General features: G+C 39.6%; 2 protein-coding genes across 2 annotated transcripts; one reads left to right on the top strand and one right to left on the bottom strand.

Annotated features, from left to right (window-relative positions):
• The first annotated feature begins 367 nt into the window (after window positions 1-367).
• On the top strand, window positions 368-3,278 carry dcstamp (dendrocyte expressed seven transmembrane protein). Its single transcript, XM_078933395.1, is given in 2 exon segments — window positions 368-2,024; window positions 2,111-3,278. Coding segments are annotated over 2 exon segments (1,512 nt in total). The 5' UTR covers window positions 368-572; the 3' UTR covers window positions 2,171-3,278.
• Window positions 3,279-7,807: 4,529 nt separating this feature from the next.
• On the bottom strand, window positions 7,808-19,534 carry dpys (dihydropyrimidinase). The gene is made up of 9 exons (XM_004077605.5): window positions 19,198-19,534; window positions 18,267-18,425; window positions 18,013-18,192; window positions 14,973-15,162; window positions 13,759-13,915; window positions 13,468-13,609; window positions 10,506-10,648; window positions 8,725-8,932; window positions 7,808-8,174 (listed from the first exon to the last, which is right to left on the bottom strand). The coding sequence occupies exons 1-9, from the start codon at window positions 19,447-19,449 to the stop codon at window positions 8,115-8,117; spliced, it is 1,491 nt and encodes a 496-aa protein (XP_004077653.1). The 5' UTR covers window positions 19,450-19,534; the 3' UTR covers window positions 7,808-8,114.
• Between the last annotated feature and the right edge of the window lie 1,896 nt (window positions 19,535-21,430).

Here is a 21,430-nt window from a genome sequence, read left to right on the forward strand (position 1 = left end):
TAGTGGGTCTAGATGACCCAGCTCCCAATGTTAAAGTGCCTAGGATAGCACAAGGGTTAAATGACTCTTAAGTCATGTTGTTGTGATGTCATGTGGTTACCCTACAAACTGCACAAAGCCTCATGACGTCTTTTTTCCATTTTTTCATTATATTTTCAAAACAAAGTTGTTATTAAAGAAATTATTACATCATTACCACAAATAACAACAATCTCTAAACAGTTTTGGTTATTTGGCTTTGATAAAAGGTTTCATCCTTCCATTCAGATTAGAGTGGGAAGTTTTCCTATTTCCTACTGTTTGTTCTGCTTATGGTCAAAAAATAGGAATGACTGTGAAATGACTTATGACTGAGGTTGGAGGGGGTGGGGGGTTCCTGTTTTTTTAGTATTTAATGAGACAGCACAACGAATGAACTGAAACGAGCTGTACCATGCACAGCCTTTTTTTTTGAGGACCGACACATTCTGAAATCTATCTGTCTTTTATTTTTTTATGTCTATTGATGGTTTTGGCCATCTGCACAGTTACCTTCCGTAGAGCCACAATTATTCAGGATGCTTCTGTCATGGATGAAGATAAAGCAAAGCTTGGGGAGAGTTGTTTCTCTGTCTGTGGATATCTTCACCAGTGGAAAAAGAGACGGTTACAGAGAAGCTGTCGTCCTCCTTTGTTTTTGTGGCTTCTCCAGCGTCTTACCAAGCGCCCTCCTTGGCTTGTATCTCTTCTACACCCTGGACTTTGACTCAGCAGTGGCTGGAGGAGTTGCCAGCTGCTTTGGAGCCCTGCTGACTGTAGCTCTGTTCTTGTCCAAGAGAATCAGGTGTTTGTGGATGCTGTTTGTGATCTCTATGTTCATGAAGAAGAGCCGGAACTTGCTGCTGACTGCTGGGATGAGTATAGTTGTCCTTAACAATATTCACAACACTCTTCATAACTTAAAAAGTCTGGTCATGAGCATGACTTGTAACCTGAAGGCGAAGAAAGAAGCTATCATTGGTCCATTTGGGAATTACATTGAGATGTTAAAGACCATAGGAAGACTGCTCAAAGGGATTACAGATCTTGGAGTTCTGAATCTGGATTCTAAGCTGAAAGTTTCACCGAGACTTGAATCAGAAAAGTTCAACTTCAGTCTGAGTGAGGCTCAGCAGAAGCTGAACAAGACTGTGGAATATGCTCAGGCTCTAATGGAGACTGTCACCTCTGTGACCCACAAGATGTTTCCTGCCATCAGCATCCTACTGCTTGTGCTGTTTATAGCCTTACATATGAGGAGGTACTGCAGCGACATGAAGTATAAAAACAAGTTCATCAGCAGAAAGTTTGTTCTTTTTGATGAGAAGCAGAAGGCTGAAGGAAAGCCGCACATTCTACCTCTCACACCAAAGGAGGAGAAGCTGTATACTCACATCCTGTCCATCAGCCCCACGCAAAAGGAGAGGAGAAGGATGATGAAATTTGGAATGCCAATCCTCTCCCACTCTGCAGTTTGGGTCCTCTTTATAGCTGTGGATGCATTAATGTTCTATTTTGTAGATGTCATAACCAAAAGGGTGTCTGACATAGAACCGTTCCACGTCCCGCTGATCCAGAGTTTCATAGTAAGAGCAGGATTTTTCACCTTTTCTCTGAGACTTTTCTGTTTCATCTCATTCTGACACTAAACACTCGCTCCTTTATGTTTTCAGGGGATTGCAAGCTTACTTGGCATACCGTTTGCTGAAGAGACTCATGAAGCAGACTTCTCTTTCAGTGTGTCTCTGTTTGAAAAGAAGTGTCTCCCTGAACCCAAGCTGCAGTTGTACAAGTCCATTTACCCGCTGAGTGCCATCCTGCTCAGCCTTCTCATCATGACTCTGTTTGCAGCCAAGGTGTCCCAGCTTAGACTTGCGATCTGCGAGCGTTTCTTCACCAACGCCGCCGATGAAAGAGTAGAGTATCTGCATCGCAAAATTCTGAGGAAAAGATTTAAAACTAGGCTGGAAGAGGATGACTGCAGCCTCAAATCACTGATACTTAAGGTTGGTATTTTATTACTTCTAAATAAAATATGATGAATTGTATGACGGAAAATGTTTTGAAGGTGTTGTGTTTTTATTTCCCTCAGCCACATTTCTGGTTCCCATTGCTCTTTAGACCAAAAAAGAATCCACAAAGTGCTGTGTGAAGAAGAAGCTCCTGCTACAAAGCTTCCCTGGACTCAGCATGGATCATCGGGACGGGGTTGTTAAAGTTCTTTGGGATTTGAACATGGATTTTACTGACCCTTGAGCTGTAATGGAGTTGGCTTTATGACTCACAACTCTAATCTTATTTATTTATGACTGACATTTTTATTTTCATCATTGCTCCTGAAGATAAGATAGAGATACTTTTACCAAAACATCAGATTGTTAAACCTCTCACTGTGTGAGAAATATGTGTGACTCTGTGCTTTATTGAGACAGGGTTTAAATATAATAGAGTCCACCAATGACTCTCTCTTGCCAGCACAGAGGTGATGATGCCTGTTTTTGGTTTTACTCGGTGAGAGTAATGTAATCATTCACAACTATTTATACACAGATCTGCATTTTATTCTAAATATTATTATTTACTTATTTATTAATTTTGTTATATTATTAATAATCCTGTTGATTTTATTTAAGTTTAAACACCAGTTCTTCCTCATGGGATCCTTTATTTCCAGGGCATTGCTGGCTCAGTCTGGTAGGGCTGGCTCTCACTGGGGCAGCTGGGGTACCCCACTGTGGCCCAACAGCTGTGGAGTGGACCCTCTGCTGCCCTGGTCTGTGGTTATGCCCCCTGTGGTCGGGCCTGGCCTTGAAGCAAAAGTATTCCAATAATACAGTTTCCTTGCAGCAGAGCCAAGCTATTCCTCTGATACCTGCAGATTTTTTGCTTCACATTTGAGCTTTTATTTGAGGGACTGAAGGACATGTTGGTGAAACTGAGTTGGTGGAGGGTTGGGTGGGATTGGAGGAGTGTCATTTATGTGAATATGAATGTTCCTGCTTTTAGAATACTTAAATACATTTTTGGTTTGTTGGTTGTTTTTACCTACAGAGCTTTGAGCTTCCTTATATGAAACGAAAACTGCTCTTCCTGTAAATAAAATTTGATTTCCACAAGTCAACTTTTGAGTTTCACTAAACGGAAAAAAACGTATCACATACTTGTTAGCGTCACAATTGTTGGATTTTTTGGGTGAGCAAATAATGTGTGTCCTTTTGTTAATGGTGTTTTAACAAACAGAAAATAAAGGATTTAGGCTTTATAAATGGTAAATACTTCAACAGGTTTTTTCTTTTCTGTCAGCACCTGTCAAATGATACAAATCAATGTTTTACAGTGATCAGTGTGATTTACTGCTGTGAATGTTATATATATCTAACAGCACGAGTTCAAACACCCCATACTAAGCTGTAATCCTGTTCCACCATGCTGATGTAATCACTCAGAAAACGGCAGGGGGCCGTTTCATTAGATAACAAGCCTTTATGACTAACGATAGTCAAAGCAGGCTTAGAGAACTTCTTATAGAGACAGGATTTCAAATAGGACATTGAACCAAATGAAAATCTAACTAGACATGACAAATTCCTAAAACACGTCACATAACTAAGACAACTCAGCTCCTTAAGATTTATTACCATTCTGCTTTATATTTTGTCATACTCAGTGTATGACATGTACGTAGCTCAAAGCTCAAACTGGGATTTCAGAAAAAGGATCCATTTGTCTGTAATCCTTGTGCTATCCTGGCCACGTTGACATTGGGAGTTGGGTCAGCTAGACCCACTATACAGTGCTCTGAACCTTTTTTCTTCAATGATTTGTGATCTTCACTTGTGTCCATGGATTACATGAAATCTTTCCACCTTTATCCACCTTTGTCATGGTAGAGAGAACACGTCAATGTGAGGGTGGGGTCAAAGGATAGCACAAGGGTTAAGCAAAGTGGAGCCCTACAATCTCAAAGCTTTAAGGTGTGAAAAATCAGTTTACTGACACCCCATGCTGTTTGATTTTGTTTATTCTTTTTCTTTTCTCATTAATCAAAGGGTAATTTTGCTAAATAATTCATATCTTAGTCAGCTGGCAGCACAAAAATACCTCAGTATCCAGCAGTCACTCATTACTGTTTTAAATGTTATTCAACCTCAATTGTCAATTATATTTTTATGTTTGATGGAAATTGTCATGAAAAAAACTAATCGTGACTTAATTTGAATTCACACAACTGCCCAAATGAGTGAAATCAGCGTTTAACCTTTTCCAACTAGAAACTAGGAGAATTGAACAAGATAGGACTAGTTGGTGGTGTAGCGGTCAGCCCCCTTCTCTTGAGAAGACCCTGGTCAAAATCCCAGAAAAGTACTTTCTGTGTGCGTTTGCATGTTCTCCCTGTGCGGGTCTAAGTTTTCTCCAGGAAGGTCAGCTTCCCAAAACAGGGTTTGTAATTGATGTCTCTAAATTGTCCCTTTGGTGGGATTGTGAATACATAATTGTCTGTTTTTGTACAGTTGTGCAATGTACTGGCAGAATATTCAATCAAAAAAGCCCTTAAAATACACAAATTTAAGTTCTAATATGATCAAAACCAGGGATTTGAAACCCCTCTACACCAGTGTGCATTTCTCACAAAATGAACATGTTTAAACAGAATCACGCAACGATGGAGCACGTACAGGGCACCACCACCACACATACATGCAGATCTGTGCTGGCTGTCACCTGCAGTGACAAAACAATGTGCTGTGGCAAACAAGAGGGCTGCTCTGAGGTGACACAGTACCATAAAACCTACAACAGAGGCAGATTCAGCAAGCAAGAAGGGGAAAAAACAGCAGCAATCGCACTTATGAGAGCTCACTGCAAGGCCCCCAGAGCACAGAGACAGAAGGTAAGGTGACCAACATGTCACCTCAGGCGCATACAGGTAAAGGATGCAAATATGGTGAAACGAAAGGGGCCTGATACACTGATAAGTAGGGATGGCCCGTTTGACACAGATGCTTCGGCGCTTGTTGCACCTTCATGAAACAGAATGGTTTGACACAATGTGTCGGGGCGAGTGTCAACTAGCGCAGATCACGTGGTTGATGACGTATGACGCGCCAAATGCACTGTTTGGTCGAACCACGGTTCAGATGTCATTTGTGTTTGAACAGTGGGGGCGCGCTTTTCTCTATAAATACAAATGAATCCCAAACATTTCCCGACCAGTTCTATTGTCTCCCCTGTATTGGAATCAGTGTCAGTTCATTGCACTTTACCATAGTTCCTGTCAAAAACGTACTGTGGCTCAGGATTGTTTCACCTCGGTTTCTCCTAATAACAGATTACAATGTGAACATTATTCAAAAAGAAAATACTTCTACAAATATATAATGGCATGGGATATCATTATAGTAGCAGAGATAGCTTAGTGGAAAAGTCATGTTGGTGTCTGCATCCAGAGATCCTGGGTTCACGACTATCGAATTATATATATGTATTTTTCTTTTTTTTTGCCTTTTGTTTATTTTTTTCATGTATGTATGTTTTGCTGTGTCAAGCACTCGTCACAGAAAACGTAACTCGTTGGGTTGTTTTACATTTTTTTAAATCATCATTAACAACATTATTTTGTTTTACATTTTTTCATTATTTTCACAATGAAGTGTTACAAGGAGCTTAGCTGAAGCAGATGATATACACCCAGTCCGCCACCAGATGCCGCTGTTCTGTGTGGTTTCAAAGCCCTGAATGGTTGGTTCATTTTTCTGGCACAATTACACGAACCCCAAGGAAAGCTTCATGGGGCTTCTATTTCCATCCCTACTGATAAGTGTCTGGAGTTCAGTTTTGTCATGTTTCAGTTTATGTATTAACAGATGAAAATAATGAATATTTGACTGATTTTAAACTCTTATCAGATTTTCCTTTTTGCCACCAACAAGCAGCTTTGAATATTCTTTGGCTGTTTAAGAAACCAGTAATTGAACCTAACTGTGCACCATTGCTCAACTGTCAACTTATGTCTGAACACATCGACACATTCAAACGATCTTTTATCGACATTTTATCCACAACCAATTTAGAATTTCATTTTTCATTGTTTTATTCACTTCAATTTTTTTATAATAGATTTTATAATGTTGTTTAGCCTGTGTCAAATCAGAGCACACTATTGTTCTTGAAAGTTTGTCTTTCTAAACTTCTTCGAACACCTTTGTATTTGAATTCTGCATTATTCATTATGACAGTAAATAAACCTGTCTATTCTGTGCTTCTCAGACTATTTGAAATGGAGCCTTTATATTAGCATTATTACACAAATGTTTTTTTTTTTATATCAAAACTTCAAACTAATTTTCCATTTTTTCTGTGCAATATCCATCCTTCATTAACATAAACATATTTTGGCCTTGATGCATGCAGTTTGGTCTTTTTTTAAGGTTCTTTTTTACAAATGCACTTTGATTTGTTGTTTATTTCTATTGAGCAATTTTCAGCATATTTCACTTTGTATTTTTTTACCATAGCTATTCTTTGCTATAATTTTTATACAGGCTAAAGGATAACTAGGGCATTTAAATATTTTCAATAACTCCATTTTAATTCTGTTCTTTTATGAAATGGCAATTAAAAAACAAAGTTTTGAATATTACGAAAGCCAAGCAACATCACAAAAGCTTAATTTCTTTTTATCTGTCAGATCATTTCAGTAAGATCAAAAAGTCCTAACACTATTTTTATTATAGCTTTTATGAGTGAGCAATATAGTAAACTGAAAAATTCAGGATGTGATCCCTTTACTTAGAAAAAAAAAAACTTCTATGACACGGAAAAAAATGAAAAACTTAGCTTTTTATAAAAACAAAAGTGAATCTTTGTTTGCTGGCCTGTAGTTGTTTTTAGGCCACCTCCTCCACTTCATTTGGAGACGGTTGACCTCTGCCCTTCATTCTGGGTCTAGTTTGGTTCTGAAGTCTTGAATCAAAGTGCTTTCTGACGTGATTGGGCCACCTGGTATGTTGTGTGTAAAAATGCCAGTTAGTGATGAAGTCACTTCTGGATGATTCAGGCTTAATCAACTGAAAACATTTTTTCAGAGACATTTTGTCTTGTTTTTTTACCATTATTCACAACATCTTAACTTACTTTAAAAGATTTTTTTCAAACTGATACATGTATTCTATTGGATGCTTTGACCACATTGATTGTGATTCATTAGTATGAACTACTTCCTCAGTTTTCAAAGCCTTCAACAACATCTTCAATTAGTCAGATTCAGACATGCATGACCCTTGTGTGTGACTGAAGGATGATTAGCATAAATGCAGTAAGGTCCACTTCTCTAATTTCTTGGTTTGCCTAAACTGCACAGTACTCCAAACCCCATATAACTGCAATGTCACAGACAAAAGGAAGGAAGTGGCTTGTTCAAGGATTACGACGCCATCTGTGAGTCACACGCCGCCACTGACCCGTGCAGCAACCTGATAAGCTCACACTGTGTCTCAACTGGCCCTGTGGCATTATACCACGCCAGCATGCCAACCCAATGGGATTCTGTCCCATGATGCTTGGTGACAGCTGCAGACCTTTTCATCACAGGAAGGGAAGAAATGCAATCCATACATGGGCATGGATGAGGTCCTGCTGACGGTGAACAAAGTCAGCTGAGGCCTGTCGAGTAAATCTTAATTTTCATGAATATTTCATTAAAGCTGCTTTTGGGTGAGAAACAGCCATCCTGTTACCCATGGCAACAACATTTAGTAAAGATGGGTAAAAATAAAAGCAGCTAAAGATGTAGACTCTGCTATTCTTTTTATTACAGTTAAGACACTATTTACAAATGAGAAATCAGATTTTCTATCATTAACACTGTGATAAAAGATTTATTCAATTTGAATCCATATGTTAGACACTTAGCAATTGTTCACAGCTGGATGGATTTTACTGACCTGTACAGACACAAGAAATGACCTGGAGGCATGCAAACACGTTTCAACATCCTATCAGAGGACGCTTATCTGTCAGAAGACTTCAGAACGGCGTTGGTCGTCTCCGAGTTGAGCAGCAAATGCAAAGATGCTGTGATGTTCTCAGTCAGGTGCTCACAGGGAAACAATGCTGCCTTTGTAGGGATCTCTGATCACGGCTGTAGGCCTCCCAACCTGCAGACATCATCCACAGCGGAAAGGCTCAGTTTGGATGCAGTGCAGAACAGCAGCTCGGTAACACATTGCTTTTGTGAATTATGTTTGCAAAAAAAGCTGAATCCATGTTTTCTCGCTTTTGCTCTGCAAATTAACATATTTTAACTGTGAAGGTGAACAAAAAAATAAACACAAGGAACAGCTTTTGGCGTACCTGCAAAACAAATTATGATGATAGTGTATAACATTTCCAGTTATACAAGAAGCTAAATTTAGTCTCTAACTTGACATTTTTCAAAGCAACTGGTTTTTAAAAACTTGAGCAATTGCATCTTGGGGATTTTACCATTTTAAAGTGTCGTGCTACTTATTTTCACTAAACTATGATGGGCTTTTAAATGCTTTAAACAGTCTTTATTCACCTACACCATGTCAGTATTTATATTATACTGAACATATTTCTTCATCATTTTTATTTGCTCTGTAATTGGCTGGCCCAGGACCAGAGAGACAAATGACAAATAAGAATCCTCTAACTAGGACAGATAATGGTTTGTAGAGATCTGACCTGATCCCTTTGCTTGATTCTTTTGTAGACAAACTCAGACATGGGCTCTCTCGGAATGAATCGGCCGTGGCCGGGTGACACCTGCAGCTTCCCGTGCTCATACACCACTATGCCTCTGGAGATGGTGACAGCCGGAACGCCGTGGCACTTCATGCCCTCAAAGATGTTGTAGTCCACAGCCTGGTGGTGCGTCTTGGCTGAGATTATCCTAAGAAGTCACAAACAAACCCTCAATCTTTTACAGCTTGAGAATTGATAGGCGTGTTCATTTCTGATCAGACAGTGAGTCGTCCTGAAAGTCCTTATTTTTAGAATCATATCAGATTGAAAAAGTTGGATATTTAACTTTAAACTTAGCTTTTAAGCAAAAAACTAAAAGAAACAAGCTTTTCAACTTTGAATGAAAGTAAGTTCTAACACAAAAGCAGCATATTTTAAACTCATAACACACGTAAAATGTTCAGCTTGCACAGACTGAGGATGTCTGACATATAAATCATTTTAGAGGAAAGAACCAGATCAGCAGAAAAGGATAAACGGCGTCTGACTCAGCCTCTTTGAAATGAACCGAAAGCCTCTTTTTTTTTTTTTCATTTAATCAAATCCTTTTTAGGATCCTTTCAAATGGAGCCATTACCTGTCGACGTGTAAAGTAGACATTGTGTGTAGTGTGCACAGACAAAAGTGTCTCTAGTTTTTTGGGTTGTAAGGCAACTGAGCGAGTTTCATCAGCGTTTCTGCTTATGCAACTGTTTGTGGCCCCAGGTTCCGGATGTTATGAGGCCACATTTGTGATGAGAGCAATTAATTATGCAGTTTCACAGATGAATTCACCGACTGCTGCAGTCAAACTCACATGCTTGGAACACATTACGACATCTATGCTGAGAAAGACAGAGCAGCAACAGTAAAAAAAACGAAAAAGGTCCAAAAGCAGCGCACTGAGGAGGAGCTAAATACTGTAACGCTGTAATAACTGTAAAACATTCAGGTCTCTCGGTAGATCATTCTGGCTCTAAGGGATCCTTATACACTAGATTTTGCACCAGAGTGTTATGTGCTCTACTCCAATTCACATCAACTGTCAGTGACCTCCCAGAGGAGCCAGGTCCAGATCCAGCAGCGAAGCAGTTCCGTCCTGGGTTATGTAAGCCTGATTGTGCTACAGTGAATTTGCACCACTGATGCACATGTGCACAGGAGAACCTCTACTATGAAGAATCTGAATGACGTCTTAACAAATGCCACTTCCTGACAACTGCGTTTTGTCAGTGGATTGTGCTCTTAAGCATTGCTTTAACCGTCACATCAAATGTTTGTCACTTCCAGGTACCTGGAAATGACTTATTACCATCATTCCACTAATGCCATGTGCATCATGCTTATATAAGAGAGTTAAAATTCTATACTAGAAAAAATAAAAACCAAACATATGCAAGAATAAATCATCTGGGCATTCTGTGTCTAGATGTTAAATTGATATGTAAATCGTGTTATGAATTCATTTGCAGCAGTGATTACATCCAAACATTTGGATGGAGCAAAGATGTAGTCAGCTTATATGGCGTGTTAGTGAGAGGTGGCACTGCATAAAAGATCTCATTTCACTAAGTGCCTGATGGAATAAGGATTTTGTTCCTTGCAAAAAGGCCAGAAAGTCCATTATGTTTGAGGAAACATCATTCTAGCCTTTTTGCAGGGATGTCCTTTATGTTTTAGGAGAAAGATCCAAACACTAATGAAACACATTCTGTTTGCAGAGTGTGGTTTTGGCAGCTCACCGTGTTGACTTGGGGTCCCATATGACCACATCAGCATCTGAGTTTTTGGCGATACGGCCCTTCTGCGGATACAAGTTGAAGATTTTTGCTGCAGTGCTGCTGGTGACGGCCACAAATCGGTTCTCATCCATTTTGCCGCTGTGCTGAGCGAAGGAGAAACATAAAGCTTTCAGAAAAAAAAAGGTAGGGGGTGGCGCTGAACAACAGCAGCACACTGAATCAGGTCGACTCAGGTCAGCACTAAAATGTGAAGCAGGCAACTCATTTCTGCCGAAATGTCATTTAATGTGTGATTTGTGAGCGCTGCTGTGCTGTGCGGTTAATCTTCCTCCTGTGGAGCAGCCAGGCTGTTCCCGGGAAATGCAGTGTTGGCGTTCTGCTGCTGCTAAAGTTTACTGTCTTTTCCACGTGCAACACAGTAATAACACAATAATGCATTTCATTTGAAAGCATTAAAAAAAGAAAACATCACACAAAAAGAGTAATGTTGAGTTTGGCTCCTGAATACATGAAGCTCAGAGGAGTCAAAAAAGCTTTGACTCTACAGCTGTGATTTCCATCCTTAGTTCCTTTAATACTGGAAAATAAACCTTCCATGGATCTGAACAGCCTGTAACGTGTTCAAAAGAACAATAACACAAATCTTCATTTGGCTAAATTAGGCTTTCCTGGTGCTTTAAACCCAACAGAGACAAAAAAAGTCTTCTCTGGTAGTTAATCTTCAGTATTAAGACCTCTGCCAGTTAAAACAAGCTTTTATGAGTGCTCATAAAATAGTTAAAATATCTTTTCATTTTTCAGTTCGTCCCACTGGACTGGTTTCCCTTAGATGGACAAAAGGATCCAGGTCTTGAATGTGATCCAAGGATCCTGATTGATGTCCACTAAAGTGCTGGTGCAATCTGGACAACGTCAGAGTCGTTCTGCTTTTCTGGCAGCACACTTCTTCCCTTCATTGCTCCAAATATCTTCTATCTTTATGATCCAGTGTGCCTGAAGCTGCATTGAGCCGACAATAAAATTAAAGCTGTTAACGGCATCGGCAAAGGCGACAACCACCCCCGTTCCCTCCTGACCTGCCCTAACAAGCTCTAACACGCCCCTCACTCCCCCCTTCTGCCCCCGCCATCCTGGTCAGAGCTGCGCATGACACATTCAAGAATTCTTTTTCTTTTTCTAAATGGCTGCTTTTCTGTTGGTTTTATCTCTATAGCAACCATTTTATTTTTTGGTTGCCTGGGGTTAACGAACAGCTTTATGTCGTTTTTAAGAGATTATATAAAAGTAGACTTTTGAATTTCCTTGGCAACTCTGTTTTTTTGTTAACCACGCCCACATGCCTCATATCTTCATATGGTAAATTGTACATTTTTTCAACTTGAGACAAAGATTCATCTATTAAATGTTCCTAATATTCCAGTAAAAAATGTGCGAGCAACAAGGGGAAAGCCACATTTGCGAGCTCGCCTTGCTAATGCCATACAAGATCCACAACTTCTAATCCCAACATTTTTTCCCAAGGAGCTTCCTAATGATGCTCCAGAAGAGAGGTGGGAAGAGATCGAAATCCCTAAGAGGAGGTCAAATTTGTGGCTAGCACTAAAGGGATTTTTTAGGGGAGAAAATTCAATATGGCGTCCTCTTCCAGAGGTCAAAGGGTCAGCAAAACTGCGATAGTGGTTGTTGATCTAACTTGGTTGTGTCTGTTAAATTTCATGAAGATCGCTCGAACGAGTTTTCTTTTCCCACATTGTGGGGAAATGTAAAAATAGCCAAATGTCACACTTTGCCACAAAACAGGTTATAGCTGTGAGCAACCTTTGGTGAGTTGTTGAGTATTTGACTCAGAGGCGCAGTAAGAAAGAAGAATTGTGAAACAAACTGGACGTTGCACTCCCGAACACCGCAGGACACAACAAAAGCAACCTGCAGACCAGTCTGAGCTCATTCAGCAAACCTCTCTTCCGTTTATGAACATATTCTACGTTGCAATCGTGCAGATTCTGTAAAAACGGGCAAAGGAGTGGAACAACAACCAGCAGGTAGACTTTATGTGAGTTCCAGGGAGATTTCTCTACTTTCTGTGATGCATAAAACTGTAAAATGGAATGTTGAATCAAATGTTTAAGTGACATCAGCTCAGAAGGTAAACTGCTAATGTCTTGTATATGTTTTCTATCCAGATATACAGCAAACTGCTCAGCAAGAGGGATTCAAAAGGGACTAACAAAGCTAGAATTATTTCGAATGGTGAGAGTTTTCAACTGCATGGTTTTAACTACTGCACAAAGTGGGGAACAAATAACTTTGACCATGTCTGCTTTCCATCAGGCTCTTATACATTCAAACCACCTGGATGACGTTTCAAAGAAGATTTTAAGTCCAGAAGCTATGATTCAACTTTAAGACATGTTCTTGAAAAAAATACACACATTTATACAAAAGAGTTCAGATTTTTTGTTTTTTGACATTCCTTTTGTTTATCATATTCAAAAACACCTTATAATATTAAAAATAAATACATTATGCAGAGAGAGATGTTTAAACCAGTTTGACCCGCTGGGGGAAAAAATCTTTTTTCAAAAGGATTTAAATGAACCAAAAAAGGGTTTTCCAGCCTGAAATTCCTGCTGAAGACACAAGGCAAACAAACAAACAAACAAACAAACAATGTCCCTTTAACTGCCTCCTAAACTAGACGGTTAAACACATTTACAAAACAAGCTACTAAAAAAAATAATTGTGTGTATTACTCCCCCAAGAAAAATAAGCAGCAGAAGGTTTTTTTATTGATTTTGTCTTGGTTGGGTAGTTAAATGGTTCAGAGTATATTTATATTTATGATTGGACTCCTACTGGGCGGTTCTAAAGCCATCCTTTTCTTTTTGATTATTTTCAGAAAGGAACTCTTGACATCAAGATCTAAAACTTATAAAGACTGCAGTATTTGACTTGGTCGTACCACTCCTTTCTCCCAGATGACAGACATTCTGTCCTCCACGCCGTTCACGCCGTTGGGGATTTTGGTGAAGTCATCTTTGCCCAGAGCCTTCTGGCACACAGAGAAGGTGCAGTTGTCCGTCCCCGTCACGCTCAGATCGTCACTAAGCCAGTTCACAACAAGGAAGACTTGACTTGAGAAGTTATGCTGCTATCAAAATTAACATATGACAAATGTTTTCATGTTTTGCTGATCCTAAAATTTCAAATATTGAAGTTTGAAGCAGAGTTCTTCACTTTGAGTTCTTCTTACTTTGCCAGCAGATCCATGAGGTAATCAGGGGTGCTGGGGTCAGGTCTGAGAGGGGGTCCCATGACAAATCCAGCAGCATGAGCCCACTCTTTATGCCAGTAGTGGGTTCCATCTGTTCCCAGTCCAGCTGCAATGGGCTCCCCAAACACCACTCGACCTTTGTGTGAGCGAAGCAAAACACTGAAGTCACAATGCTTATGTACCTGTATGTACAGTATGTGCTACTCAACAACACAAACTCAGAGCTTAGCTTGGAGAAAACTGTAAGGACAGATAGATAAGGACGATGGCTAAACATAAAAAAATATGGGAGCAGAAACAATGAACCACTTTGAATTCGAAGAACACATTCATTTTTGGGGGTTTAAAAAACCCCACTAAAAACATATTTTCTAAGTATTAAACTGTTCCAAAGATTTACGTTTTATTTTTTAACTGACAATGACTTCCATTAAATTTTTTAATGTTGAGGGCACTCATGCTGAGCTTCTTCTGATCGGGGATTAGTCGGAGCTCTGACTTGAATGATTTGCTGTTCTATAAAGAGATTGACATGTTATTTTTTTTAAATACGTCTGCCTAAATTAGGGCCGTGATGTTCCACACGTCAATGTTTGGAAAACAAAAGTATTTTCTTCAAAGTTCAGGCAATATCCAGTCATTGTGATCAAATATTCTAAAAAATGAAGATGATTCTCTCCGCTAAACGTTTGTGTATTTGCTTGTGTCTGAGTTGGAGAGGGAATGTATTTCTTATTTATAACTTTGTGTTTGTTACAATTCTAACATTTATTCTGTGGGCAATGAATTTCATTGAATGCAGTAATAAAACAATCTCCATGCAATTATAAAAAGCTAACACACTGCCCCTTATGTTGAGTGGATTTTATTTTATTTTTTTAAGTGAAATGTTACTTAGAAGTGACTTAAAGTATAAATGCAAAAGATTGTTATGACTTTTCTTATCTTATTTATCTGCCCGGATCATGGTGTCTGCTAAATACCAAGTTGTTTCTGGATGTCAGTGTTTTCTGACTCATGCAAAAACTAAAAATTTGATCTTAAATTAATATGTGAAAACTATTTAAACTGTTTATATATGACAAAAACCAAAGGATTAACTTGTGGATAAACCTTTTCTGACCCAACAAGCGCGTCTTTGATAAAGCGTGTCGCTGCCATTTGAACAGCAGGTGGCAGCAGCGTGCCCTCACCATCTCTGCGGGCGCTGGACACCACCTTGGCAGCAGATTTGCTCATAACATGGACCACATAGAGCGGGCAGTTGACAGTGTGGGCAATGGTGATGGCTCGCTGGGTAGCCTCTGCCTCCACCTCCTCCGGTCGACACAGTTCGTGACCTTCTGGCCCCGTGATGCCCAGAGACAGCATCTTCTTAGCCCCCTGTTGGGTTCCAGTGGGTGTGAGTACAGCAAGAAAAGAGTTTGACTGTAGCAAACTATTTTCATTTAAAAAATAAAGGAACAAAATAAATCTATGGAGTCACTATAAAAAAAACACGATACAGAGCAGAAATGAAATAGCATATAGATAATTTATCTTTTACAAAATAATTACTATAAACACTGTGCTTTCACACAGTTTAAGTTTTTTTTTGTACTTTTACCTGCCAATGTTTGGTTTAAATTTTCCTCCTCAGAAAGAAAAAATAATTAATTTTTTCTATTTTTTTAACAATGTTCTTGCTTTTCAAACTGTGACAGAATTTTATTTATTAAACTACATTACTAGTTTAATCAAAAGGCACTTTCCAATTTTACTCTAAAGTTGCGTGGGTTGTTTTTTGGCATTTGCTGTCCTCTAGTGGTGAATCTATGCAAAGGAAAATTAAATGTAAAAAAAAACATTGTGTAATTATAGTTTTAGATTTTTATGCCTGAAGGTAAATTCTTGTAGTGAATCAGTTTCCTGCTACCCAGAAATGCATGAACCTTCTTTTGTGCTATATTATGTAGCAGTAATGATCTATTTGTGCTGCAACTAAGAATCTGCTTTGGTCATTTTCAGTTTTTAGCACATTTTTGGCTTGTCTGTTGCTTTTGAAAGATTTTGCCTTAGAATGAAGAATTCAGTCTTCCATTTCTTCATCGTCTGTTTTTCCCTGCAGAGGATGAAATTCTGTTGTAAGATTCTGTTGCTGTACTGTCTCTACACCAGTGTTTTTCAACCTTCTTTGAGCCACGGCACAGTTTAACCTTGACAGAAATCCCAGCATCCAAAAATTAAAGAAAAAAGGAGAAAATCATGATGGTCTATATTGATCTACAGTCGCTCTACAATCTCACATGCATTTTCGTGATAATTGTGGCAGAAAAAGCTGGAAGTTGCAGCTGTTTTTTCTAAAAAAAGATTTAAAAACTGTTTGATGTGTGTTCGTTGTGGTTTCAAGAGATTTAACAAGTAAGACTCATTGTGCGCTGAGACGCTGTCACTTTGACCCAATCCATCATGGGAGATGTAGTGCAAACAGCCGCCGAACGCCAGAAAGACTCTCGTCTCTGAGCTTCATTCTTTTGATCACTTTTTCCACGGTTTGACACCGGATTCTGTGGAAAGCTACACCGCTAAAGACGAGCTTTAGCTGGTATTTTTGTTAGAACTGAGAGACTTTATGAGCAGAATCTGAGCAAGGAAGTGAATACTTTAACCACTTCTGACTGGTCAGACTGATGACATGTGATTAAGCCTCCAAGAATGATTGGTGGAGACAGTTAAAGGGGCGGGACTTTTCCTAATACAGCTGACGCTACGGCTAAATCGCGGTACTGTCATTCTTATCAAAGTGTCTTTAATAGAATCAAATAAACACAAAGAAAAAATAATTTTATGATCTTTCATATTCCTAACTACTCAGTGTTTTATCAGGGCCTGTTTGGATGAACAAAGAGCTGATTTCCTGGAGATGGAAAATGTTTTTAGATCAGTTAATGAGGGCAATTTCCCACGGCACACTTGACCATCTCCCACGGCACACTAGTGTGCCGCGGCACACTGGTTGAAAAACACTGCTCTACACTCATGACTGCAGTCCAGCCAACAATAACAACAGCATTGTCAAGTTTGCAGACGACACCACGGTGGTCGGACTCATCCCCAGGGGTGATGATCTGCCTATAGAGACGAGGTCCTGAACCTGACAACCTGGTTCACGTAGAACTACCTCACCCTGAAGACCAGCAAATCCTGGGAGATCATCGTTGACTTCAGGAAGCATGGCACTGACCCAACCCCCCTCCATATTAATGGGGAGCATGTAGAGAGGGTCCACACCTTCAGGTTCCTCGGCATCATCATCTCTGCCGACCTCTCCTGGACAGCCAACACCACTGCCATCATCAAAAAGGCTCAGCAGCGTCTGCACTTCCTGAGGGTCCTCAGGAAGAACAACATCAGCACCAGCCTGCTGCTAACCTTCTACCAGTCCTCCATCCAGAGCCTGCTCACATACTGCATAACTGTTTGGTTCAGCAGCTGCACTGTCGCGGATAAGGAGAGACTGCAGAGAGTCGTAGAGACAGTCAGAAGATCATTGGACGCCCTCTCCCCACCCTGACTGACATCTACTCCGCATGCTGCATCACCAGGAACCAGATTATTATCAAGGACAGTTCACACCCCAGCCAGCTCAGACCTGTTCAACCTGCTGTCCTCTGGGAGGAGCTACAGAGGCTACGGAAGCAAAACGAACAGACTCCAAAAACAGCTTCTTTCCCAAGGCAATAACCATCCTCAATTCCAAAATGCACAGATAAATCTGCATTAGCACCTAACATCCACACTCTACCTCATTTCTACTTCTTGCACATCTGATATGTCTGTACAAAATTTTCCCCTTAATTTTGAACACAAATCTTGTACATTCTTTGTTGCAGTTTATATTTGCACACTACATGTTGTTCATACTGATTTATTCAATATTATTTTTTGTTACTCTTGCACTGGAATGATGATGTTTCAATTTCATTGTACAATGGACAATGAAAATAAAAGCAAATCTAATCTAATCTATTAGACTAACTGTGGACTGTTATTGGTTAATTGAGAACGTATGTTATGTAAGGCAACCTGCAGGCTTTTAACGCTGTTTTATTCAGTTGATATTAGATTTAATGGTGACTGAATATGTTGAGCAAGCTAAACCCAAACTGCTATGGGTGAATGGGAGAAGGTTTGGTGTATTTTCTTTGAAGTTATTATGAAGTTTGTTGTGTTCAACACTTTGATCTTACAAACCTCTGCAATCAAGTCTCCATTCTCAGCATGCACTTGGGCAACAGCTCCAATGTCTTTACACTGAGTGAAGGCAGCATGCAGCTCCGAGTCGGAAAGCATGAACACGTCTTTATAAGCCATGAACATCTTGAAGGAATTCACCCCTTTTTCTTTGGCCAGAGTCTCCATCTCTTTCTTGACCTAAAAGAGAAGAAGGTTGATTGGGCAGGCTGCAATGGCTATGCGTCTGCACCGACATCAATCTGTGCTTTCACCTGCTCGCCCCACCATGTGACAGCCACATGCAGCGAGTAGTCGCAGCAGACTTTGGGATCAGCTGTCTTGCGCCAGCGGTCGTACGCCTCCAGGAGAGATTTGCCCTTTTGGGGAATGACAAAGTCCAAGATCATTGTGGTCCCCCCCGCCAGAGCAGCCTGGTGAAAAACACACATTACTGCAGTTAAATATTAACATGCTGACCAACGACTGGAAAAGCCTTCTAAAGAGGCCCAGAGTTTTGAGGATTTCAGATTGAGGGAGGTCTAACAAGAAAAGATGGCAGGGATGGGAAAATGTGCAAGAGCAGATGTGACAAGTACAGGTTGAAGGCGTTAGTAAGCACAGATAATTGGACAAAACTAGACAACTAACATTAAATGGGATCATTTTGGGCAGAACAATAACTGAGCTGAAAAAACATTGAAGTCCTCAGGTTAAAACAAGTGAACCATCTGTAAGTTTTATCATTATTTATATGAGTTTCTGACAAAATCACAAACATCTATTCTCTTTCTTAAAGGTAAGATAAACAACAGGGTTTTTTTCAAAAATATAAATATCTTAGATAAAGCGGAGCATCAAGTGTGTACTTTTTATAAAAAAAGAAGTTATGAAGGTTTGCTGCTTAGGAAGCTTCATGTTAGTTAAAGATATAGTACGTAGTTTATAGATGCATGGAGCCAGTTTTTTAATCATATTTGTAAAACTAATGTTAGATACTGATGATTTTTATAGCAAAGAACAAGCACATTATCTCACTCAGTTTAGGTCATTTCATATGATTAAAAATAGCTTCAGCTAATTGGCTTCAAGTCATTTCACTTCAGTATTGAACCACATTTACATAGAATTTGGAGAAATGTATTGCATCTTCTTACAGTTTGCATCTCCAACAAGGGCTATAATGTGAAAACTTAAATGCTGCACCTTGGTCCCGATGTGAAAATCATCCACGGCTTTGGTGCCCATGAACTGCAGCTCCATGTGCGTGTGCGTGTCAATGCCACCTGGGATCACCAGTTTACCAGTGGCATCAATGACCCGGACTCCAGCCGAGACCTGGAGATTCAATCCGACGTCTGCTATCTTCCCATTTTCGATGTAGACGTCGCTAAAGACAGAGCAGTCCTCGTTGACAACTTTACCCCCTTTGATGAGGATCCTGCTAGGCTGCACCATCCCTGCAAACAGAAGAGAGGAGACGCAGAACTGCTGTGTTCTCTGATCCACTGACTGTGAGCACGGTGGTAAAAAGAGGTGGGTTGTTCCAAAGTTCAGTCTGCAGGTTAAAGCTCGAGTGTCAGCAGCCCCCTGCTCAGTGAAGCAGATTGAAAAGAAAACCACAAAAACCTGGCGTAAAAGATCTGCTTTTCTTCTTCTTCTTTTTTTTGCTGTGAACAAACTGTCATTGTGTTTAACAATAATTTATAGAATTAGACATAATTGCAGGAAAATTGAAAATTCAAATACAAAATGGCACTGAAACTGTATTACAAAATGAATAAGTCAAAGAAAAACTAAATGTAATATAAAAGAGCAAACTCAGAAAGTTGTGTGTGTTTTTCAAAGCTGTGGTGATCAGAAAAGGCTTGCTGTCATCATTTTCCAGTGACTGTCCCACCCAAAAATAAGAGACCTGATCAGCAGTCAAACGGAGCCCAGACATGCTTTTAATGACAGACGGCACAAATGTGAGGAAAAACACACATTCAAGCTGGAAAGTAAAAAAGTAAAAGTAAAGACCCGAAACAAGGACTGAACAGAAACCCGACCGGCAAAAACAACATAAAATCACTTGAGAATCTGTCAAAATCACAAATAAGACTATGGATGGGTGTCAATGCATTATGATCTGCAACTTGTTGTTATTTTGATTTCATATATTTTATGGTGAGAACGAGGATACCTTCACATTCTAAGTAAATCTGCAAGAAAGTCCTGCCCTTTTAATGACATTAAGGTCACAAGATAAAAGCTCCTATCAGCATTGACTGGAATAAATGAAACACTTTTTTTTTTTTGTTTCTTGAATTAAGGGTTTTTTTGCAGATAGGAGGATTTGTATTTTGGCAATTGATACGGCACTACTTCCAGAAAGTTAAAAGCATCACAAGTGAAGTTTTTTTTTCCCCCAGCCTAAATCGAAGTCTGTCAAAAAGGCGACAGCATTTACTTTCTGGGTGCAGGTGCAACAACAACCAAAACATCAATCCTTGCCTGCGCTTTTACACATCCACTACTTGAATGGATGAAAAATCTGTGAACTAGCAACTTCTTTCACAAAGAGAGACAGGTTTTACCCTTCCATGATACTAAGAGGCTCAAACATCCTTTTTTTGATGCAGAAAGTTGAACTTGTAGTGCTATAAAGCTGAACCCCCCTCAAGAAAAGAAGATCCACCACACTAGCTTCCACTTTCCCAGAATTCAGGGCTGCTGATGCAGCATTAAAGCAGGAATTCTTCATGTAGTCTGACTTTCTCAATGGTTAACCCATTCACGCTATATATCATTAATTTCCAATGTTCCATATGATCCACTTAGCTTAGCATCATCTTGAACGGAAAAAAACATTGAAGAGTAGTTTTTCATGAGTGAAAATGAATTCAGGCATGAAGAGGTTAAGACTGTCCTGTTAAGAAAAATATGTCATTGTTTAAAAACCAAAAAAGCATTATTACATGAGATGCTGAAGCACATCCAAGTCAAACGAACAACAACAAGGTAACAACTCCACAAGCAGAAGTTCAATGGTGAAAGGAGCAACTATTTTGAACGTCTTCTGTTGTGCAAAGCTGACATCTACTGGTCAGGTTCAGTACAGCGGCCTTCACAGTCCAGCGAGACTTCAAGTAAATTCAGTCAAACTGATGAATTCAGGCCTCACTATAGCACAGCAAGAATATAAATAAAATGTGTAATGCCAATGCTTCATTTGACCTGTGAACATTATTTGCTCTCATCAGACTTAGATGTACAGATGTGAGGGCATGTCACAAACATGTCATCCAGGGTTTGCCATGCTTTGTCTTTGAGGGGTATCTGTTTAGTTATTCATACAGGCCCATTAGTCCTAATGCATTTTTCCTTGACCCCACGCAGCATTTATGGCATTATATAGATGGCTGCAATGACTATTTACTGCACAGCTGATGACCTG

This window comes from Oryzias latipes, chromosome 16 (genome assembly GCF_053564925.1).
Source record: "Oryzias latipes strain Hd-rR chromosome 16, Olatipes_Hd-rR_3.1".
Lineage (NCBI taxonomy): Eukaryota > Metazoa > Chordata > Actinopteri > Beloniformes > Adrianichthyidae > Oryzias > Oryzias latipes.